At 40.4% G+C, this 24156-nt stretch overlaps 1 protein-coding gene across 1 annotated transcript in view; it reads left to right on the forward strand.

The window, feature by feature from the left end:
* The window catches only part of Cep89 (centrosomal protein 89), a 67961-nt gene that overhangs the window by 19882 nt on the left and 23923 nt on the right, over positions 1-24156 (forward strand). Inside the window, exons 5-12 of the mRNA XM_026391227.2 lie at positions 5642-5747; positions 12004-12032; positions 13312-13354; positions 14845-15063; positions 16232-16377; positions 19951-20001; positions 20168-20251; positions 22210-22313. Of these exons, the coding sequence (XP_026247012.2) occupies positions 5642-5747; positions 12004-12032; positions 13312-13354; positions 14845-15063; positions 16232-16377; positions 19951-20001; positions 20168-20251; positions 22210-22313 (782 nt within the window). The remainder of the gene's footprint in view (positions 1-5641; positions 5748-12003; positions 12033-13311; positions 13355-14844; positions 15064-16231; positions 16378-19950; positions 20002-20167; positions 20252-22209; positions 22314-24156) is intronic.

Raw genomic sequence — 24156 nt, forward strand, 5'->3', positions numbered from 1 at the left:
ATATATGTATCACTATATAGTATACACACACACACATCCTTGAAAAATAGATATGTAGAGCATATAAACCACCTACTTTATCACTAAATGCTACTAACCTTAAAGATGATACTGCCTATAATTGTTTACCCCAGATTTAAAAAAATCTATAGTAAATATATAGAAGTCAGTTTTATAAATTTGCCCTTATAGGCAATATCATCTTTAAGGTTAGTAGCATCTAGTGATAAAGTAGGTGGTTTTATGATGTTATTTATACTTCCTTTAAAGCAAACAATTGTCAATACTATTAAGATAAGGAAACAGATCAACCCCTAATCAGGCAATTTGGTTCTAAGAGTGTTCCTCGTGCCTCTCTGTGTTTCAGGATAGTTTGGGCCAACATCTTCATGTGAATTTTGCACCTTCTCAGAAGTGGCCTAACAATGGAAAGTCTCATTCTCTGCAGTTTTCTTGTCGGTGCTACCCAAGAGTAAGGCTAAAGGGAAAGTGGGTGCATTAATTTGTGGTCAGTTCAGGGGAATGTAGAGCCCAGTGGGCATAGCAAGTCCCAGCTTCTCTGCCTCACAGTTGTATGGCTTAGGTAAGCCAGATCATCTCTCTGCATCTTAGTTTGTTCAACCAATAATGGGTTGTGTTAGGGAGGAAATGGTCTTTGAGTAGTTGAAAAATTCAACATATGTTTATTGAGCATCTAATGAGTACCAGGCATCTTGGTAGGTGCCAGAGAGCCCACAACAGAATCCATAGTCACAGTATTCCATTTGGTCAGGGTGAAAACATATAGCAGGGGATCTCTCCTTTTCTGGGAAAGCTACTGAAAGAATAACAGTGAAGGGCTGAGAAGGAGTTACAGCCAGAAAAGTGTTTCCCTTTGAGGTAACAATTTTTCAGTCTGATAACCTTTGTAGGATCATTCTTTATCCTTTAGTAACTTCAGCAGAAATAATCATGGTATTTATTTTTCCTTCTTTCTTGAAGGAAATTTAGTATGTAATTCTGCACACATAAATCTCATTTTCCTTTTTTATTTTCAGAAAATTTCTTCCTCTTTTTTACCTTTGAATTATCTACTCATTCTTTTCTTCTTTGGGAATGCTATTATACATTTGTTGGATCTTCTTAATTTGTCTTCTATATCGCTTATTCTTGTTCCTTATGTCGGTGAGCTTTCCACCACTACAACAAAATATCTGAGATTATTAACTTATAAAAGGAAAAGGTTTGTTTTATGTTCTAGTTTTAGTTCAAGATTGGGCAGACCCATGGCCTTGGCCTCTGATGGGCATGCTGGATGGCAATGATGGAATGTGGTGGAGCAACCTGCTCATCTCATTGCTACCGAGCAAAAGAGGTCAGGGCCAGGGTCTCATGATCCCATTAGGGGACACACCCCAAAAAGAGATCTCTCCCAAATATTCCACTGTATCCCAATGGCTCCATCTTGGAAATGAAACATTTCACTAATGGACCTTTGGGGATCATCCAACATCTAAACTATAGCACCCTCTCTTCTCCATTTTTTTCCCTTTCAGCAACACTTTGTAATTTTTTTTTTCCCATACTGGGGATTGAACCCCAGATCACACAAGTGCTAGGCAAGTGCTCTACCACTAAACTACATCCCCAGCCCTTTTTATTTTATTTTGAGCAGGGTCTCACTTATTTCCCTGGGCTGGCCTCCTGAGTAGCTAGGATTACAGGTGAGCCCCCCCATGTCTGGTGCTTTTTTTTTTTTTTTAAAGTTCTGGGGAGTAAAACCAGGGCCTTGCACCTACTAGGTAAGTGTTTCACTACTGAGTCACATCCACAGCCCCACCTCCTTATTATTTTTGGTACTTGGGATTGAACCTAAGGGCACTTTACCACTAATCTATGTTCCCAGTCCTTTTCATTTTGAGACAGGGTCTTGCTAAATTGCTAAGTCTGGCCTCAAAGTTGAGATCCTCCTGCCTTTACCTTTTAAGTAGATGGGATTATAGGTAATTGCCACCATGCCCCTGCTGGGTTTTATTGTATATATACTTTGTGTCACTCCCTTAGTACTGAGAGGATGTAGCTTAGTGGTAAAGAAATGAGGTTCAATCCCAAATATCAAAATAAAAGAGTGAACCAGGCGCGGTGGCACATGCCTATAATCCCAACAACTTGGGAGGCTGAGGCAGGAGGATTTGGAGTTCAAAGCCAGCCTCAGCAAAAGCGAGGCGCTAAGCAACTCAGGGAGACCCTCTCTCTAAATAAAATACAAAATAGGGCTAGGGATGTGGCTCAGTGGTCGAGTGTCCCCCAGTTCAATCTCTTTTACCAATAATAATAATAATAGTAGAGTGAACCATAGAGCTGAGGATGTGGTTCAGTGGTAGAGCACTTGCCTGGCATGGTGAGGCCCTGGTTTTGATCATAAGCATCACAAAAAAAAAAAAAGGAAAAAATGTACATGCTATAATTGCTAGGATAACTACTAGAATGAAATCAGAATATAATTTCAAAAGGAAAAGAGAGAAAGAAATAGGATAATTGAAGATGATGTCAACCCAAAAGAAGAATAGGGAGAAAAGGAAAATATAAAACACTTAGGAAAATAAGGTGACAAGCTTAAATTCAAATATGTCCATATATACACTAAATAGAAAAATAAAAACAGAGCAGCGTGCTGAAAAGGGACCCTCCCCCTTCCCCTCTTCCTTTCTGCTTTAGACCAGGACCTCCTGTACCATTAGTGACCACAAGGAGGCCAAGGGACTCTCGTCCCAGCCTTCATAAGCAGCTGAAAGCTGAAACAATTTGGTAATTTGTAAAACATCACAGACCTCAGGCAGGATGCAGATGCTCCAGAATATCAATGTCATAGTTACAAAGGTCCATAGAGATCCTGACAGGCGCAGTGAGGTCAAGGTTGTAGAGGGTCCCAGAGGAAATCTAGTCATTCCCAAAGGGCAGGGCAGAGAGCAGAGAGGAGATTCTAAAAGGAAACACTCGTGCAGAGCCCACCTTTATGTCCAGCATCTATCTAGCCTGCATACTCTGAAAAGGAATTAAAAGCAGCTCGGAATGACATAAAGACCCTGAGAAAGAGACACAGAAAGAAAGATATGAAGAGTAAATTAGCAAAAAAAAAAAAAAAAAAAAAAAAAAAGGAAAACTGTAGCCAATAAGGGGTAAAAGTCACACTGGAAACAGTAAAACACAGCATCTTACTAAGTTGCCCAGGCTGGCCTGGAACTCATGATTCTCCTGCCGCAGCCTCCTGAGTAAATGGGATTGCAGGTGTGTGCCATTGTGCCTGGGGTGAAGAAGCACAGGACAAGGGCTGCAGGCAGAGGAGGGAGGGCATTCTTTGCTGTTTGGGTGAGCACTGGGACAGAGCTGGGCCTGCTGCTTGCTTCCTTTCCTTCAATACCCAAGCAAGTTTTGTTTTAGTTACCAGAGGGAATTTTCACAGTCAGAAGTATTGGGGAATTTTTTAAAGTTAATCCTATTAGAATATGTTTGATTCTTCATGAAGGTATATTTTTAATAAAAATTTATGGTTATATTAAATATGCACAAAGGGGCTGGGGTTGTAGCTTAGTGGATGAGCGCTTGCCTCGCACATATGAGGCCGTGGTTTGATCCTCAGCTCCACATTAAATAAATAAATAAATAGATAGATAAATAAAAAAATAAATAAAAGATATTGTGTCCATCTACAACTTAAAAAAAATGCACAAAAGTGCGTAAATCATACGTGTTCAACTCACTGCATTTCATAAAGTAGCCACCATGAAGATTTTTTTTTTTTTTAAATCAAGAAGGGACTGGAGATCCTATTTCAGAATAAAAAATAGAAAGAGCTAGGACTGTAGCTCAGTGGTGGAGTGCCCCTGGGTTCAATTCCTAGTATGGCAAAAAGAAAAAAGATGGTAGCTGGAAATAATAGCTTAGTGATTGAGCATCAGCCTAATGAGACCCTGGTTCAATCCCAGAAGCGCACACAATTAGAAATAACATAGCAAATAGCCCAGAAGTCCCTCTTCTCAATCCTCACCTCCTCCAGAGTTCATTATTGTCTTGACTCCAGATTAGAGTAGGTCTTTAAAAATAGATTAATCTGAGTTAAGGCTGGGGATGTAGCTCAGTGGCACAATACATGCTTTACATGCACAAGGCACTGGACTCAATCCCCAGCACCAAAAAAAAAATTGAATTTAATTTAGCCTGTTTTGTATTTACATAAATTTAACCTTGTAGTTTGTATTCTTTGTCTTGGAGAGTCTTCAATTATTGTGTGTCACTGTAGATGGTTCATTCTTATTGTTGTCTAATATTCCATTGTACATCCCATTCAATTACTTATTCAGATGATGATACTTGGTTGTTTCCGCTTTGGCTCTTAGAAGTAGTGCTGTTATTAACATTTTCGATGTGTCCTTTGATGCATATCCTTGTCTATTCTTCTGGTGGATACACATTGAGCAAGTGGTATATGCATGATCATAGACGCATGTTTGATTAGTCATTGTACAAGTTCATACTGCCAGTTTAGCTAGTAGACTAGCTTTATGATGCTCTTTGAGTGCTCTTATAATTTCATATTTTCTTAATAATTAAGTGGGTGACAATATATCCTTGATGGGGTGAACAAGGCAGTTTGTTATTGGGGGATAAAAACTAAGAGGCCATTTCTTTTTTCTTCCTACAAATGATGAGTAGATTGGGAGACCTGTCTGCCCTTCCTCCTGAGCTGATCACCTTGGAGCCATGTGCACAGAGCCTATGGACCTAGTTGCTTTGGCTCTTGGTTCTGAAATGCCCCCTCTTAGGGGCACCTTGCTGGAGGTTGCCACCACCTCCCTGCCAGCCTCAGGGATATCTGCTCATGCCTTTAGCACAGCACCACTAAGCCAAACTGATCACAGGCAAGATTTTACTGTAGAATCAGGAGCAGACTTGAGAGTGCTGGTCATAGTTTACCCTACGGGATGTGCTTCCTTGCATTTCCTTTTGGATGGCCTCTGTCCATATCCCCTAGAGCCCTGCCAGTGGGAATGTGTCCTCTGCAAGACAGCCCATTCTGGCCCATAGGTCTCTAAGGGACATCTCTGTGGTCCTGCCACCATTCATGATACCTACCTAGGTGTTAATAGAGGGGAGGGTTCCCTTTCATCAAGAAATGACACTGGATCTGCGAACTTAGTGGACCTCAATTCTAAATAGTTGCCTGGGGTGGGTTCTCCCAGGCAGCTCAGCAGTCCTTGTCTCACCCAGAAATTAATACAAAGTGTCAGTATGGGGTAGGGTGGTATTGGGTGCTGTGCAGAGCAGGCCAGACACAATCCCTTTTCTGCGTTGCTCTGTGGCAGGAAGGAAAAAGGAAAGGTGTCCTTGGGCAGCATGGGTGGGCTGTGAAGCTCATCATGGCCTGAGCATCATTTGGATGGCATTGTCTTTGCCACCCAGATTTTTCATAAGGGCTTGGAGGTCCCATGCAGCCCCACCAGGTGTAACCCTTTTGGTCTCACTAAGAAAAGTAGCTTAGTTGCTCAAGGAAGAGGGCAGCAGTGGGGAAGGTATGAAATCAGGCATTTGAATCTGTTAGGAGCACATTTTATACAGGCAACACTTACTGCATGTTTGTTCCTATGTCTTTTGTAACAAAAAGGTACCATGGTCACACAAAGTGGACAGTGAAGATGATGACAATATTTCTGAGCCAGATGGACTTCCAGGTTCCTTACCTCTTACACCACAGCATATACAACAAAAAGGTAAAGTAAATAAATAAACAAACAAGCACTTTGATAATAATATTGACCACCAGTTTTGGTGCCATTGCATTTCCATTCTGTGAGCCATGATCTTTTTCAACTAGGAATATATTTGTGATTTATTTTTACTGTACGTAAGTTATTCCACAGTCTATTGCATGGATGTTAGGTGCTTTCTTTGGAGCCCCTGTTGTCTGTTCTGTGGGCAGAGTTTCAGTTCAGACTGTGACATCCCACATGCTCCTCTCCCTCTGCTCCCTGCAGTGAATAGGTGGGGCTACCTGTCCAGTTCTCCACACTAGCCCCAGGTCTGCAGTAGGACCTGGCTGCAGTGGGCCATCAGTGAAGTTTTGTTGGACACATGAGTGTGTGGATGTGTTTCGGATACAATTCTGGAACTGTGCATCTACTTTCTTTGTTAGGAGCCACAGCAAAAATATTGATATAGGCACCTTTGGATTTTATGACTGCCAGCCAGCAATTCACATTCATATGGTAATTGGACTCATGCTGTTTAGCTGGGCCCATTTCAGGACTCAGGTTACTCATGTCACTCTTGTAATGGGAGAGTTCCCATTGGCTGGAATAGGATGGTAGGAGGGTGTTCCGGGGGAAGTGGAAGCCCCCCCCCCCCTCAGGTAGAACACACACGTGGCGGACCCACCTGTTAGGGGACGCACACGGCCTCTCTCTAAATAAAACTTTGTCTCAGTTTGACTGGCTTGTGTTTTTGTGCCCAACCGGGTTGCAAGATTGCAAGCCCGCGTGCACTGACAGCTCAGCAGGGAATCGCTCAGTAGGGGTGCCGCGGCAGGAGCGGGACTCAGCCGGGCCCGGGGCCGGGCAGTTTGCGGCATTTCTTTATTTACTTATTTACTTATTGATTGATTGACACAGTGAGAAAACTCAGTGCATTATAGCAAAGTTAAGGATATTGTTCCCTAAGAGGTAGAAGTGAGAAAGATCCTGGAATACAGTGGGCAACAAGTAACTGCTTTATCAAGTGGAATTGCTTGGGCTCTGAGACACTTTTAAATAAATCAGGTACCTGGTTGGAAAATAGAATGCCAGCCTAGTAATACCTGGGCCAGAAAACTCCTGTTGGTTCGTTGGCATATTTTAAAATTTAATATTATTAAGTCTGGCTGAGGGCATAGCTCAGTAATAGAGTGCATGAGACACTGTGTTCAACTTCCAGCACCTCCAGTTAATTAATTCATAAAAATTATTCAGGTAAAAGGTATGTCTTTTCTTGTTGTTGTTGTTAAGTAATATTTTCTCACTGTAAAATAAAAAACAAACCTAAAATTCAGAAATGTGTAAAATAATCATACATAATTGTCCCCCCCTCCCCAGATAATTATTTTCAACACTTTAGTGTGTAAATGTATGAAATACACACCATTTTGTTACTTGCCTTTGTTTATCTCACAACACACCCTAAGTGTCTTCCTATGCATATGCGTGTGGCTCTTTCCTCCCTGCATCACATCAGTCAGGATCCAATCAGGAGACAGAACTCACACAGCAATTTCTTTTTTTTCCTTTTTTAAAATTATTTTTAGTTATACATAGAGGATGCATAGAACATACATAGAATGTATTTTGACATATTATTTGACACATATTTGACATATGTGGAGTGTAACTCCCCATTCTCCACACAATGATTTCAACAGGGAAAGATTAAAGAATGATTAATAGGATTGCCTACTAAGGGCAAAAGAGAATGCTCCAGAATGTAAGATTAACAAATAGAGGGAGCAGCCACTCTCTTTAGGGTTGATGCAGAGCATCTGAGGAAGAAGCCTCACTCAGAGCTAGGCCTTGTTGAAGAGGACGTATATGTCTGTGGCCTGCGGGCAGAAAACTTATTAAGATACTACTCTCTGAGATAGAACCACTAATAGAGTGTGCTGCAGTTTGCTGGCCACAAAAAAAAAGAAAAGAAAAGAAAAGAAAAAAGACAAGAAATGCATTCCACTTTCATGTATAACTAATTAGAACAAATTAAAAAATCCAGCACCCTCTACTGATGGAGTTTAGCACGGCACCAGCTACAGGGTGGGGATATTACAGTGAAGGTGGATTTGGAGTTAAGAGGTGTGACAACCCACACCCTTGGAAACATGAATTTGGAGGACAGATGCTGGTCAAGAGAGATTGGGGCTCCTGCAGTGGTTCTTGGTTCTGTTGGGCATAATGCACCTTGGACACTTGAGGAAAAGCCCCACACCCTAACTTCTAATTCAGTGGCTCTGGATCAGGCCCAGAGGTCTGTATTTTCAATAAACAACTTGGGGAGGATGAGGTGAGTGATCTGTGGACAGCGGATTAGGAACTCTGACTTTTATTCATTTGGTTCTTTGTTGTTGTTGTTTGGTTTGTTTTTGGGGGCTTTTGGGGGTTTCTAGGGACTGAACCCAGGCTTTCACACATGCACTCTACCACTGAGCTACTCCTCCCAGCCGCATGATTTGGTCCTTGACTGTTATGTCCAGGTGACAAGAGGCTTATCAGTTACCTAACCCCTCTTCTACTCAGTCTGAGAGTGTTTCTCATAGATTACTATGAAGATAAGTTAAATCACTCATGTGTAAAGCCCTGCACCTTCCATCAGTGCTAATGATGAGTATTGTTTAAAGCTTTGCTAGTCTGGTGACTTACTCTCACTCTAGGGAGACCCCTGTTGGGAAGACCAGAGACTGAAGTCCTTTGGTCAAGGTGTCAGGTCCCTTGGTCAGAGCTGCCAAAGCCTTGCCCATAGATGTCATTTCTTGGTTCTTTGTGGACTCTCTCTTTGACCTTCATAATACCCTCCTGCTGGTGCCTTCTCTTTCTCCTCTTTAACATCCGATTTGTCGGATGATACCTCTCTCTACATATCTACCTCTCCTCATCTGACAAGCCACCCCATTTGGCTTCTTCCTTCATTACTCCACCAAGCCAGAGACCTCCATGTTGATAAATGTAACAGATGATTTTCTAGATTGATCTTATGTGATTTTTTTTTTTTTTAAATACTGGGGATTGAACTCAGGAACACTGGACCACTGAGCCACATCCCCAGCCCTATTTTGTATTTTATTTAGAGACAGGGTCTCACTGAGTTGCTTAGTGCCTCCCTTTTGTAGAGGCTGGCTTTGAATCTGCTATCCCCCTGCCTCGGCTTCCTGTGCCACTGTGCTCATCATCTGACATGACTTCTTAGGGCATTCCATGTGGTTCCTTCTACTGTCTTCAAATACACATCTCCCTGGCCTCAGTAACATCTCACCTTCCTTGTGTCTGCTTCCTGGGGGATCCCTTTGCAGGCTCACCTTTCTTTCCTGCCCCTTAGATGCTGACATTCTCCAATCTTAGTCGAGGCCCTTTTCTCTACGCTTCTAAGCTCTTGCACCCTCCTTCCCTGCTTCAAATGCTATCTGGCTGGGTTCTTCTCCCTGCTTCATGTTACCAGTTGCTACAATTTGATTCTGTTGGTTTATCCACTCAGCCAGCAGATACATGTGTACCTATGGAGTTCCCACCATGTTTTGGCACCACTGTAGCAGCCAGCACAGTCTTCTCAAAACATGAACCTGGTAATGGCCTCATGCATCCCACACCCTTTTGACTTAGATCTTTTCCATGGTTCCCTATACCTGGCACTCTGGTGTTCATTTGTTTCCTCAGCTCCATGATGTCCCTTCTGCCATTGGAACTTAGCACATGGCATTTGCCTTCCCACCATCTTAGGTGTCCCTTAGGTGTAGATGTGTGAAAGGGGGTAGCAGGTGGGTTGTGCTCCTGGCATTTCTACATTCACATAGATTGGAAAGAAAATATGCTAACCTGATAACTATGATTAAGTCTAGGAAGGAGAAGCCTCAGGAGATTATGGTCGTAGAAGAGTTTTGACTTTTCTGAATCAGAATTTTTTGACAGCAAGAATGTATTCATGTAGAATGAACTTTCTAGAAAGATTGGGGTAGTGTCCAGCATGACATCTTGGATATAGTGGGATGCCCAATACAAAAGTTCTTGTTATTTTAATTGTCTCTACCCCTTGCCCATACATATAAGAAAAATGAGAAGGGCAAAGATTGGAAATCTTTTTGAGAAATGTTTCTGAGAAATGTTAAGTAAGAAAATAGGAAATAAAATATATACAGAGAACCAAGTGAAGCACACTTACATTAAATACCAGAGTGAACTTGGGATGATGTCAATTGTGAATTTAATCATCATTAGATTCTTTTTCTGAAAAGTTTATGACCAAGATGAAATAGAGATCATTATTTTCTTTGGAGAAATAGGTGACTTGCTTTTTAAAATCTTTTATTATGATAATTTTGAACATGTACAAAAGTAGAATATAAAGTGAACTCCCACCACCCCATCACCCAGTTTCTACAAACTGTCAGCATTTTACCATTCCTCATTTAACTCCTCAACTTTATTATGTGGATATTGTGGTGGGGGGGACTTGGGATTGAACCTGGTGGTTCTCTGCCACACAGATACATTCCCAGTACCACTGCCCTCTGCCCTTTTAAATTTTGAGACAGTCTTACTAAGTTGCCCTGGCTGCCTTGAACTTGTGATCCTCCTGTCTTGTCTTCAAGTTGCTGAGATATCAGGTGTGTGCCACTGCACCTGGCTATTTTGTGAAGAATTCAAGGGGGATACAGAAGACTTTATTAAATATGAGTGCATCATACTGTGGCATCGTAGGATACCAAATTAAGATTAATTTAAAAGTGTTATTAAAAATGTAAATTTGACTGAGGGTGTAGCACTTGCCTAGCATGCATGAAGCCCTGGATTCCATATCCAGGTCTAAAACAAAACAAAAGGGAAATATTTTTCTTGTGTCACTTTAAATATTTAGCTCATCAGAAATGTATTCATGAGACAGAGAAGACAGAGCCACTTGTCCTTCCCCTCACATTCCAGTTGTGGAGGAAGGCATATAGATGGTAGACTGCAGTCTAAGGTGCTGAGGGGAAGAGCGGGAGGCACTGAGAACAGGGGCGTGGTTAACATAGCTGACAGTTAGAGAAGGTTACCAAAGAGGAGGACTCAAGGACAGGCTGGGGATCTCCAGGTGATGAATGGAGATTTATAGCCATTGGCATTTATAGCCATCTCACAAAGGCTGCCCCATAACACTTCACCAAAAGCGGTTTGATTAGAAACCATAGTTAAGGATGACTTTTTGGTCAAAATATGTTCATCAGCCAAGTGTGGTGTGCATGCTTATAATCCCAGCAGTTTGGGAGGCTGAGGATTGCAAGTTTGAGGCCAGCCTCAGCAACTAAGCAAGGCAGTGAGACCCTCAAAATGAAAAAATAAAAGGAACTGGGGATATGGCTCAGTGGTTAAGTGCCATTTTGTTCAGGTTCAATTTATGGTACCAAATAATAAGTTTTTTAATATTTTTTAGTTGTAAATGGATCTTTTATTTCATTTATTTATTTATATGCGGCGCTAAGTTTCAAACCCAGCGCCTCAAACATGCCAGGCAAGTGCTCTACCACTGAGCCACAACTCCAGCCCCAATATAATAAGGTTTTTACAGATAAGTTGATAATTCAGATGAGCCAGGAAGTAGATTTAGAATCTTGCATGCATCTTAATGTTTGTCAGCTTTCTGAATTCTGTGGGGTTTTCTTTTCTTTTCTTTTTTTGCAAGTTTGATTCTGTTCATTTTTAGCCAGTTATTTATACTCTGAAAATCCATAGTAGAAAGTTCTAAGCAACCAGATGTCCAACTTATATACTCTAGCAAAGTATACAGGCAAACTCACCCTCTTCCTGGGGTCCCTGAATGACTAATATGTGGAAGATGAGGACTTGGGCAGGATTTGTTTTCGTATGTATCACTGAGGCACTTCACTTCAAGGAGCAACTGTTTTTCTGATCCAATCCAATGCTAGTTGGCTGGGTAGGCAGAAAGAAGTCAAGCCTTGTTCTACATGGTCCACTTGGAGAACAGCAGAAGGAATTTGAGGAGCCCAGCTTGGGACATTGAGAGATTTGGCCTCTGTTCTGCAATTATGTGAGCTACCACAAGGGCTCAGGAATGAGCCTGATAGAGAGATGAGTGAGTAAAAGTCAGGCTCCCTGCCCTGCCCAGGGACCTAACTGCCAGTGGCCTCGCCAAATCTGTCTCTGCCAGGGGCTTTGTTTAGCTCATCTGCAGGAGACAAATTTTTATGATTATACAGTCAGATCTTTTATCTACCTTAATTTTTTTTTCTTTTTTTATCAGATAGTAAACATTCTGTTCTGAATTTAAAGGTAAGCTTATTTTTTAAATTCATATTCTCAATAAATAGAATTTATACTATAACTTTTAAATACTCTTGGGAAAAAAATCTTCCCATCAGATTTCTTTCCTATTGAATGTTTCTTATGTACATTTAAAACATGGAGGAATTTCATGTTTTCCATAGTTTGGTAATGAAAATAATGTATTGAAAGGTTAGAAATTGCATAATTTGTAGAATAATAGACAACCTTAATTGCCAACATGAAAGTAGTTCTTGCTTAAGTTTTCAGTTGTGGGATGTCATAGGAATTTAAAAATTAAACATTTCTCAGTAAAGTTAATTAATAACCTTATCTACTTTTTCAGCAGAAATTAGAAACTTAATATCACACTGATATACAATGGAGAAATTTAACAGAATTTTAAAGCCTTCTTTTTCCTCTAAGATTTGGATTGAGAAGCAAGAATGTATTATTTTCTTTTCTCAGCATTTGAAAACATGCTTTGCTCCAATTAATAGGGTTCTTTTTTCATTTCTAGTAAGAAAAGGTTTTTGTATTTCTGTGTGACATTTATAGCCATTTCACAAACTAGCTTGGCGTAGTGGTGCACACCTGTAATCCCAGTGGCTTGGAGCTGAGGCAGATGTTCAAAGCCATCCCAAAAGTTCAAAGCCAGACTCAGTAGTTTAGCAAGGCCTTAAGCAATTCAGCAAGACCCTGAAAAGGGCTGGGTATTTAATCCAGGGGCGTTCAGTGGTTGAACGCCCCTGGATTAAATCACTGGTACTAAATAAATAAATAAATAAATAAATAAATAAAAAGGGGCTTGGTATGTGGCTCCGTGTTAAGTGGCCCTGGGTTCAATCCCCAGTACCTGCCCCACCCCCCACCCCCCCAAAAAAAGAAAGAAAGGTTCTGAACTGATGTCCTGTCATTCATGGGACCAACATAGAAAAAAACAGTCTCTGAATTCACAGGCAAGACAGAAGAGAGTTCAGACAGGACTTGCTTCTCTGTCTTAGAGGTCCTACCTGGAGGGAACACCCCTTAAGGTTTAGTTACAAGAAATAGTGGCACTTAAAGTTTTGTTTTGTTTGGTTTGGTTTGGTATCAAGGATACCAACCCTTTTTATTTCATTTTGAGACAGGGTCTCACTAAGTTGCTAAGATTGCCCTCAAACTTGCATTCCTCCTGCCTCAGCGTCCCCAGTTGCTGGGATTACAGATGTGCACCACCATACCCAGCTTAGTCCACTTTTAGAAGGTGCTGGGACTCTGTACTCACATTCTCCTGTTTTTTCCTTAGGATGAAAAAACACCATTATGTGAAAAACCTCCTCCTTCCCCAGGTATTTGCCTTTTGTTGTTCATTATGACTGAAAAACTTAGTTTTAGAGAATACCCAGAATAGTCTCATCTGAACATAAAATTCACCTTCATTTTCTTATAAAGGCTCTTTGTTTCTGCCCAGTGTTATTGGACTTGAGAAGAGGTGTTTAATTGTTGAACTCTGCCTTTGTCTTCAAAAAGGTCCAAATACTGGGTGGTGGGTGTATGTCCACATGGGATGTGCTGAGGTCCAGATATGTAAATGGGTGTTGTGCTCAGAGAGTGATGTTTTGTGGGATATACCCCCTGTACAGTTTGGGGAGTCTTAGTAGCTCTCAAAGTGGATTTTGTAATTTGGGGTGGTTATGTCTCACATCACTAATCTGAAAACCTCTATTCTGATCTGTCCTTCATATCTGACTGTGTTTTCACCCTCCCTGTTGTGGTGGTTTTGGCTTCACAGGCCAATTCCCCATTCTAAGAACCTTGCTGTTCAGCCTTTGAATTTGTTATTAATCAGAATCCTTCACAGTTCTAGCCTCGGGCCACACTTACTGCCTGAGATAGAATGAGCATTCCAATGAGCTGAGCAGGAGAGGTTGGCTTTCTAGACTGAGGAGGGCCAAGAAAGCAGGAACTAGGAGAAATGGATTAGTCACTTCAAAGTGACTTTCTTTGTAACATGGGCACTGGGAGACAGAACAACAGGAAAATGATCAAGTTTGAGAAATTTGGTTATAGTTTCACTGTCCTGAAGTTAGAGAACTTAGTTGATTTTTTTTGTTTGTTTTTTGGTGGTGCTGGGGATGGAAACCCAGAGCATGCCAGGTGAGTGATCTCCCGGTGAGCCACATCCACAGCCCTAGAAAACTTAGTTGAAACAAACAGTTCAATGACTTGGGGCTTCAATATGAGTGACTCCATTGTAATTTTTAGTCTGGTTTGTTGGGGCCTTGATAGCACCTTATTCCAAAACAATGGCTTTTATTTAATATGTTCGCCCTTGATTTTCCACCCCCTCCGCTGCCCACACCCAGGCAGCCATTGAGCTGTGACAAGTTTTAGCCTGAAGCCTCCTTTCACTTGTCTCTTCCCCAAGCCCCAGCTCTGGGCTGCCCCTCAGGGCTCTGGGCTGGGCCCATTCTGATCTTCCCTGCTGGCCTCAGAGATTCCTCTGAGAGCAGAGCCTCTTCCTTTTCCCACTTCTTCCTTACAACATTTTTGGCTCCTGGTGACCTTGAAGGTAAACCTGCCTTCTTAATCATACACTGCCACAGCCTCTTCTGGGCCTGCCTTTCTTCTGTCACCTTGCTTCCTGTTAATCCTCTAGAGCCTTGCCAGGCTTTTTCCTGCATAGGACATTCCCTTTTCAGGACCAAAGACCTGACACAGCCCCAGGCCTGAGATGAAGTAGTTACTCTCATGGTTCAGGAATAAAGTCACAGATGCTTTCTGATGAAAATGGCAAATATCAATAATTTTAAAGTATTTTTTCACTGTACCTTTTCAGATGTAACTGGTAGAGCACGTCAAAGATGTGTAGAAATAACCAAAGAAAAGTTTGAGGAATTAAAAGAAGAAAATTTGCACCTAAACAATACAAATCAAAGCCTTACCGTTGAGCTATGTGCAATAAAACAAGCAATGAAAAAATTACAGTTAAAACTAAAGAGAATGGAAAAAGACAATGAAAGGCAGAAAGAGGCTGAGAAAGCATCCTCTCAGGAAGGTTGGGACAAGTACACTTCATTCATTTTAATCTCTATTTTGACAGTTAATGTTTCCTGTTGTATATTTGTTGATACTTATGTGGATAACTTATGTTGTCATATTTAATAGTCCTTCATTACTATCCTTATGCTTATTGAAATTTGGTTTCATCTGTTATATGGTTTTTTCATTATTATGCTCAAGAAATTTCAATACTTTTGGGACTTGATGCTCTATTAGGCACAGTATCTTACATGTACATGTATTTTTATCATATTTTATCTTCATGTGCAACATATAAAATTGCCTTTTTAACCACATACTTACCAGTGATGAAGAGCATATCTTCCTTGCTAATTAGGTAATCAAAAATAAAAAATATCGTTTAAATTTGTATTTCTTTTATTATTGATGACCTTTAATGTATTTTTTTTCCACATCTTTGGAGACCATTTTTTTTCTCTTTCAGAAATTTGCTGACTTCAAATTGAAATAGTTTTCTTTTTCTTATTTGTAGGCATCTATACATACTAAGTCATTTGTCATGTATGTACTATTTTCTTAGTTTTTGATAATTCAACTTTATCTTGAGGGTAATTTCTTTTTATGACTTATTTCCTAGATGTCAAGTGGTTTTTCTAAGGTTATACATAAATATTCACTGATATTTTCTGTATGCATTTTTCTATTCATATAATAAAAATATTATGGCCTTAAGTAAACTGATATAGTTTTCTTTTTTACAGAATATTTCTTAGGAGCATTTATTTCTGATCTTTATGTTATTTGTACTTCCATTTATGTTTATTATATATTTATGTCATATACGATGTTACTTTGTGGAATCTATTTTCTATTACGTTTTCTAATAGACATTGCTATTGTGTGGGAAGGTTATTCTAACAAATTTTCTGTTTATATTTTCTGGAAATATGGCTATTTATTTCCAACTTAAATTTTTTTCTTTTGCCTTATTATACATGCAACAATTTCCAGAACAATATTGACTATCCAGTATTAAAAAGTGTTGTAACTACTATTCATTTATTTTATATAAATCTATATGTACATATATAATTTATTTCCTCTGTAAGCTTAAAAGGGAACAAGAGGCAAATGATTAGCAATTTAAATAAAATTCTGATAAGTTTAGTATAATTTATAGCATGATATAAATTTTTTTTCAGGAGTTGCTGCACCTGAATTACTTTATCTAAGGAAACAAGCTCAAGAACTGGTAGATGAAAGTCATGGGTTGAAAATGACTGTTCATCGTTTGAATGTAGAGCTGAGTCGTTATCAAACAAAATTCAGACATTTGTCCAAGGAAGAGGTAATGTTTCTACTTAGAAAAATCAAACTTTTTTAAGCCTTTAATATTAAATTGATTTCCAATTCTGAAGGGCTTTTAATGTACTATAATTTAATGTAAAAAATATGCATCCAACCTGACACAGTGGTGCATGCCTATAATCCCAGTGATTTGGGAGGTTGAGGCAGGAGGATCTCAAGTTTGAGGCTAGCCTCAGCAACTTAGCAAGGCCTTAAGCAACTTAACAAGACCCTGTCTCAAAATAAAAAAATAAGGGGGGGTGGGGAGCATGGGAAAAATGGAGGAACTTTGATTGGGCAAATGGGAGGAAGGAGAAGGATGGTGGTATGGAGGCAGGAAAGATGGTGGAATGAGATGGACATCATTTCCCTAGGTGCATGTATGACTGCACATATGGTGCAACACTGCCTCATATATAACCAGAGGAATGAAAAGTTGTGCTACAATTGTGTACAATGAATCAAAATGCATTTTGCTGTCATATATACCTAATTAAAATAAATTAATTAATAAAAAATAAAAAGAGCTGGGAATGTGGCTCAATGGTAAAAAGATATGCCAAATTAAGACCATTCTATTTCCTTTCTTCTTTCCCTTTAATATAGGTGATAAAGACCTTGGAGAAACCTTGATACAGTATAGAAGTACATAAAGTAAAAGACTGAAAGCCCATCTCAGTTGCTCCATTTTCATTTCTGTTACAGCTGTTATTTGCCAATATACAAACTGAAAAAAAGAAGTATATGTTTATTGATGAGAGTGGTTGCAGAAATCATTTCTACAGGCTCTTACTAAGCAAGCTATTATATTAGATGTTGTGAAGAGTAGAAGATAAGAGCAGGTCCGGCCCCTGCTCTTAGAGAATGGGAGGTGCACAGCTGATTGATTGGCTCTTGCTGGGGTCAAGGAAGGGAAAGCCATAGGCACACAGCATTATTATGTGGCTTCTGGGAGTTTAGGGCCTGTTGTTTTTGGTTTGGGTTTTGGTTTTTTTGTTTGTTTGTTTTGGTACCAGATATTGAACCTAGGGGCACTTAACCACCAAGCCACATCCCAGCCCTTTGTTTTTTATTTAGAGACAGGGTCTTGCTAATTGCTTAAGGCCTTGCTAAGTTGCTGAGACTGGCTTTGAACTTGCAGTCCTCCTGCCTCAGCCTCCCACGCTGCTGGGATTACAGGTGTGCACCACCTCGCCCAGCAGGCCTGTGGGTTTCTGAGTTTTTTTCTTTTCTTTTTTCTCTTTTCTTTTTCTTTGTGTGTGTGGCGGGGGTATGTGTGTGTGTTAGGGATTGAACCCAGGACCCTGTGCATGCCAAATGCTCTACCACTGAGCTTCACCCCTAGCCCCTGAGTTTCTTTTTGAAGAAGGACTCAAGTTTGATTTTTTAAAAATAATAGCTTAGACCACAGGCTAAATCTCCCCTATATGAAATACTCGAGACCAGAAGCCTTTCAACTTTTGAAGTTTAGGGATTTTAGAATATTTACGAAAACTTTACTTATTGAGCTTCTAATTGGAATTTTTTATTGAGCTTCTAATTGGTTCGGTTTTGGAGCATTTTGGAGTTTGGATTGTCCAATTAGGAATGCTCAACTTGTATAATTCACATGCCATTCATTTCACCCACTTGGAATGTACAGTTGAATGAGTTTTACTGTGTCCACCAACTTAGGCAACCATCACCACAGTCAATTTTAGAATATTTTTATCCCGTGACAAAATTTCATACCCATTAATGGTCACATTTACTTTCTATCTCTATTTGCCTATTTTGAACATATCATATATATATAGAACCATACAATGCATGGTCTTTTTTGACTGACTTATTATACTTAGCTTGATACTAATTATCTTTTTTTTTTTTTTTTTCTGTTTTGGTGCTGAACTCAGGGCCTCATGCAGGCTAGGCAAGCACTGTAGCTCTGAGTTATACCCCCAGCCCCAATATTAACTTTTAACAACAAAATAAAGTTTTGGGGTCACATGATCCAAACTGTGTTGCCTAGATCGGGTCCTTCTTCAGGGTAATGGGTGAGGCAGGGCAAGCAGGCCCATTGATAACCCTCTGGACACCCCCACCCTCCCTTGACTCCCCTGCACACCCTTTTTCTACCCTGTGCAAATGCCATATTTTTTTGTGATCACTCTAGCCAGAAGTAATGACCTCTCTTTAAATCATAATAGACTGCCACTGAGCTACATCTACAGACCATTTATCTATCTACCTATCTACCTGTTTACTATCTACCTGTCTACCTACCATTCTAGCCATCTATTTTTGTGGTATTGATATTGAACCCAGGAGTGCTCTACCACTGAGCTATATCCCCTGCCATTTTTTATTTTTTATTTTGAGACAGAGTCTCACTAAGTTGCCCAGGCTAGCCTGAAACTTGTGATTCTCCTGCCTCAGCCTCCCAAGTTGCTGGAATTATACACGTGTATGATGGTGCCTGGCTACGCTGCACAATGACAATAAAAAAGTCATTTGTATTAAAAGACTTATCTCTATTATTAGACCATAAAATCCTTGAAAAGTTTTCAAGGATTATGTGGTAATGTCCATAATGACTTCACAAGTTCACAATGTTCATGGAATGAACGAGTAATGAGATAGATGATTAAGGTGCATAAGTGGGAAAATTTCTTATTAAATAGGAATAGCTCTATTGGGATCACTGCTTCCGTGCCAGGCTTTCTCTCTTGTGTAAACAGAGTTTGGGGAAGTCAAGGAGACTAGAATTTTCAGGGCAGGAATACCAGAAAGGAGGGAGCTCCGTAGATAAAGAAATTCATAAATCTGCATGGAATTCCTTGTGTCTTTTGTTAAATACTAGTATGCACACATGTAGGATGGTGCCCCGTTAGACCGGCAGAAAACAAGTACAGGAATCTGTGAGTTGAATAGTTTCCAGAGCTCACATAGCACAAGGAGATCTTTGAGTTCTGATCGCTGTAATAGAGAGACCTTGTTGAATGCTATGGCATTGACCACAAAGCCCAGAAGGGCTGTTTCTTAGGAGTATGGCTAAACTAGCCTTTCAGTAAGGGTTATTACAGACCCACCAGATTATTTTCACCCCTCTAGGGTGAAAAACAAGCCTGAAAGGAACAAGCTGACTCATGAGATCAGTGCCTGTTTAAAACAAATAAACACACACACTCAAAAAAAAAAAAGAAAAACGAGAGAGAGAATAACCAAAAATCATTAAAGAAAGACAACAAAATCCAGACACCATGTAACATTCTCAAAGTTTAGCATCCTAATAAAAAATTAGTTATGTTTGAGATAGTATTGTTTCAGATAGTATTGTATCAGTGTTGATTTTCTGATTTTCAGTGTAGTACTGTGGTTAGGTAAATGAATGTTTTTGGTTTTAGGAAATATGCACTGAAATATTTAGAGGAAAGAGGGCATTACTCTCAAACATTTCAGAAAAGTTTTTCTCCTATATACATTCATGCAAACATAGGGGTGAATGATGCTGGTCTAAATTAATAATGTAGAAGACTTGGAATTTCAGAGGACGTATATTTTATTTTGTCTTCAATATGTGTTTTATTCTTAGAGCTTACATACTGAAGGCCTCCCATCAAAAGGCCCTATACCACCCTGGCTGGTAAGTGAAAGTTATTTAATTTCAGGCCTAATATTTTCTGGGCTGTGTTTGCATACCTATTACAATCTATTCCAATATAAGTATGTCTTCTTGCCTTTTTAAATTTTTGCCAGTTGTGTTTAGATGTAAGAAATATATTAACCACCTCTTACTCCACTGTCTTCAGTTGGATATAAAGTGCCTTTCACCGTTGTTGCTAGCTTATGAAGACAGAATGAAAGAGAAGGATGAGCTTAATGCCACCCTTGAGGTAGGTTGGCAGATGTCTCAAAAGACTGATTTATAAAAATAAAACTGGTTTCCAATTTTGCAGGAACATTCTGAAGGTAAGTAAGCATGCCTAACATGTGGTAGATCCTCAGTTTGTTAAAAGAAGGAAAGGAGGAAGAAAGGAAGGAGTATGGAAGTGGGAGAAGGAGGGAAAGAGGAAGAGAGGCAGGGAGGAGAGAGGGAAGATGGAAGAGAGTGATTGGCAGAGCAGGGGGGTGGGCACAGGGGGAGAGGTATGGAGGGGGGCAGGAGGTGCTGCACTGGAAACCATGGTTATAGCCTAGGCAACCCCACGTGGACTAGGACCTTGGGTGCAGAGAACTCAGCAGTAGGGAGACACTTCTCTTATGGGACTTTGCAGCTGCAAATACCACCATTTCAAGAAACCTCTGGGCAGGAAAGGAAAGTAATAGGCCAGGGCCCTGATAGGCAAACTTCAATGCTTATTAATTCCAGGAAGAACTGACCCCAGGGAAGTCAAGTAATTGAGCTGTTGAAGTGCTTAGGAAGTGAGGTTTTCTTAATTTGTGCTTTGTGGAAATGGCTTCTGGCTGCAAAGCTCCTTCTAGTTGTGCAGGAAAACAAGCGCAGGAGTTACGTATGCCTGCTGTACCTCTGGGTTCCTCAATTAAGTGGCCAAATAGATCTCCAGAATTGGAATTGGAAGAATCCAGAGAGAGAAGCGTTGGTTTTTATGGAATCCTGAGGAAGAAGGGTTCTTTAAGAGTCACCCAGCCTGCTCTTCAGTTGTGCTGTTCCATGTTATGTGTCCTGGGAAATGCAATTTTGAATCTTTTCATCTAGACTTAGTATTGGACACTTAGTTTTTTAAAAGCATGAATTAATCTAGTACTAATTGATCAAAAATCAATCCTGATAATAAAATTGCTATTTTTACACTCTTTCTAAATCAGGATCAGCCCACTTTTTCTGAAAATATTTCAGGCTTTGTGGTTCGTGCAGTTTCTGTTTGCAGCTATTCAACTCTGCTATTGTAGCATGAAAGCAACTGTAGACAACATGTAAACACTGGGTGGGTCTACAGTGCATTAAACCATCAGGTGAATGGACTGCCCACTGTAGTTTGCCTGACTCGGTTCAAAAGAGAGCCAGGTGGGCTGGCAGCTTTTGGAGAGTAACTGGGTAGAAGAGGAGAGGAAGCAACTTGGCAATGCTGCTGAGACAAACAGGTGTAGGCATAAATATCTAATAGTTAGGAGAAGAATATTGCAAAGCACCCCAGAGTAAATGTTGGCACCCAAGATTCTTATAAAGGACAGTGCAGGACACTGAAGCCAGACATATATTGGCCAAGAAAAGCCATGGTGGAGGAGGAGGCCCTGGTGAAGTGCCATAAACATCATTAAGAGCCTAAAGCTGAGACTGAACCACAGATCTGGAATCAGAGTTATAGGGACTGATGCCTTTTAATAAAGAGGCTTTCTCATGCTTGCTCTGAGCAAGATTAAGAACCTCCAGCCCCCATACCAACTGACCAATTCCCCATGCAAATGGGCTTTCATTAAGTTCTTATGTTTTACATAAAACCCTCCTATTTATCCTCTAGAGTCTCTAAGGAAAGAAAAAATTGCAGTATTTATGGGCATCTTGGCTTTTTTTTTCTATTGCCCTTTTACATTTTTCAAATATTTCGCAATTATAGAAAAATGTTTTCAAATCAGGAGTTGGATATTTAAAAAGCCAGGTTCTTTGTCCCTGTGCTCCATAACTTTGCAGTTGCCTGGTGCATTGTCTCACTAGACTTTTAGCTCTCTGAGGGCACATGGCACTGGGACGCAGAGTTTAAGGCTGGTGCTGGGGTGAGGCTTTGCCAAATGGCTATGGACAGTGGATTGTAGGCACAGCAATAGCACTAGAGCCAAGAAAGAGAAGTGCACGTGGATGTGGATGTTACAGTTTACATAAATTTTATTTCAGGAGGAAATGAGAATGTTTAGGATGCGAGTCCAAGAAGTGGTGAAAGAGAATGAAGAATTGCACCAAGAGTTAAATAAGAGTAGACCTGTTACCAGTGATGAATGGCAAGTGATGATATTTCTAGTATTTTGCTAATTTAAAATGCAAGAGAATAGAAATAAATTTTATGAAATCATCAAGTGCATTAATATATTTTCTTTTTTAACAAATATATTTTAAGGAAGTTTCTTAGAAATTAAGGTACTATAAAATCATAGTAAACTATTCTAAAATGGTATTTTTCTTTCTTTTTTTGGTACTGAGGATTGAACACAGGGACACTTACCACTAGACTATATCCCCAGCCTTTTTTTAAATTTTAAGACAGGGTTTTCCTAAATTGCTGAGGCTGGCCTTGAATTTGCAGTCTTCCTACCTCAGCCTCCTAAGTTGCTGGGATTATGGGCATATACCACCACTTCCAGCTTCTGTTTTGATTTTTCTGAGGTGGTATTTCTCAACTCCTCTGGTCACTTCCAGGACTTTGGAATATAAAGAATAAAGCCTACACACATGACAGCAGATGTTCACCCTCTACTCCTCTTTTCCAATGCTGCTCCCATCCCTGGAGGCCCCTTCCACACTCCTTACCTTTCAGGGCTCAAATGGTGCTGTCATTAACTCTCCCTGAATGCAGAGTTAGTGCTCCCTTGTCTGTTTCTGACATAGTCCGAAGCATTTGCCCTGTCCTGGTCCCTGGTACGCTATACCTAACTGTCCTGCATGTCTCCACTCTGTGTGTCTGTTCTCCTTTGCCCTCCTCAAGGGCAGTGACCACATCCTGTTCATGTTGGTATACAACTGCATCCAGCTCAGTAAAACAAATGCCCCTATAATGAAGTAGAGGAAGTAAAACTCATGAAAAGTCTTAATGGCGTTATCCAGGCAAGGCTAAGAAGACGATTTGTTTTGGGGAGGTATGAGACATTTAGTATTTTTTAAATGTCTTAATGTTACTGAAAAAATGAAATATTTCCCATTATGTTTACTGGTTGATATGTCCGTCAAGATTGGCGTGGGCATCCACTGGACTTTGGTGCACTTGATTTCCCCTGTTGAACTTGGATTGTCTTCTGTCGGGGTTCCTGAAGGTTTCTCCTGTTAGTGCTCCTTGAATAGCACCCAGGACAACAGGTCTCACATGCCTCCAGGGGCCTTTGGGAGAATCTGGAATCTTAGGTTCTTTTCCTAACCTTGTTTATAGCCATGAATCAAGTTCTTTTATGTTTCTCTAAAATAAAAATAAATCAGTAAGATAAAATAAAGGACAGCCCTGCATTCAAATCCCTGTTCCTGCCTAATTCCCCAGTCCTGTTTTTATTTGATTTGAATTTTGCCCTCTGCTCTAGGGTGGTGGCCTGTAAAGCGAGGGGTGAGTTAGGGGTCCTGGGCTCTGAGGCCCTGTGAAACCCTTCCCCCCACCTCCTGACCGCTCCTCTGTGCCTGCCCAGGCGTGCAACTCCTAGACCTGCACACAGTTCTTGGCACACAGACTTCACACTTCAGTAGAAGCTTGTCTGTTTAGTTTCCGATAATTTCTGAGTAAATTCCTGGGCTGTAGCTAGTCTCATGCCAATTTCACCTGATCAGCTGGGTAACTTCAGCTTCGTGGGCCTCAGTGGGCCTATAAAATGGAAAGGAGTATTAAATAAATCTGAGGTTTTCAACTTTTTTTTTTTTTTTAGGGATAAAGATCCCTTTCATTTTAAATGAGGAAGTTGAGGGAGGAATGAATGAGTGAACTGATGAAGTAAAAGTCTCATAAGGACGCCCAGAATGTAATGGGCCAGAGTGTAGCTGCTCTGTGAGGCAGGAATGAGGAAACTAAGGAGGCCAGTGAGACTGAGGCCCCCTTCCACGGTGCAGATAGCAGGCAGGAACACCCCAGTGATAAGGAGCTAGTGTGCA

The sequence above is a fragment of the Urocitellus parryii genome, chromosome 15 (assembly GCF_045843805.1).
Source record: "Urocitellus parryii isolate mUroPar1 chromosome 15, mUroPar1.hap1, whole genome shotgun sequence".
Taxonomy (NCBI): domain Eukaryota; kingdom Metazoa; phylum Chordata; class Mammalia; order Rodentia; family Sciuridae; genus Urocitellus; species Urocitellus parryii.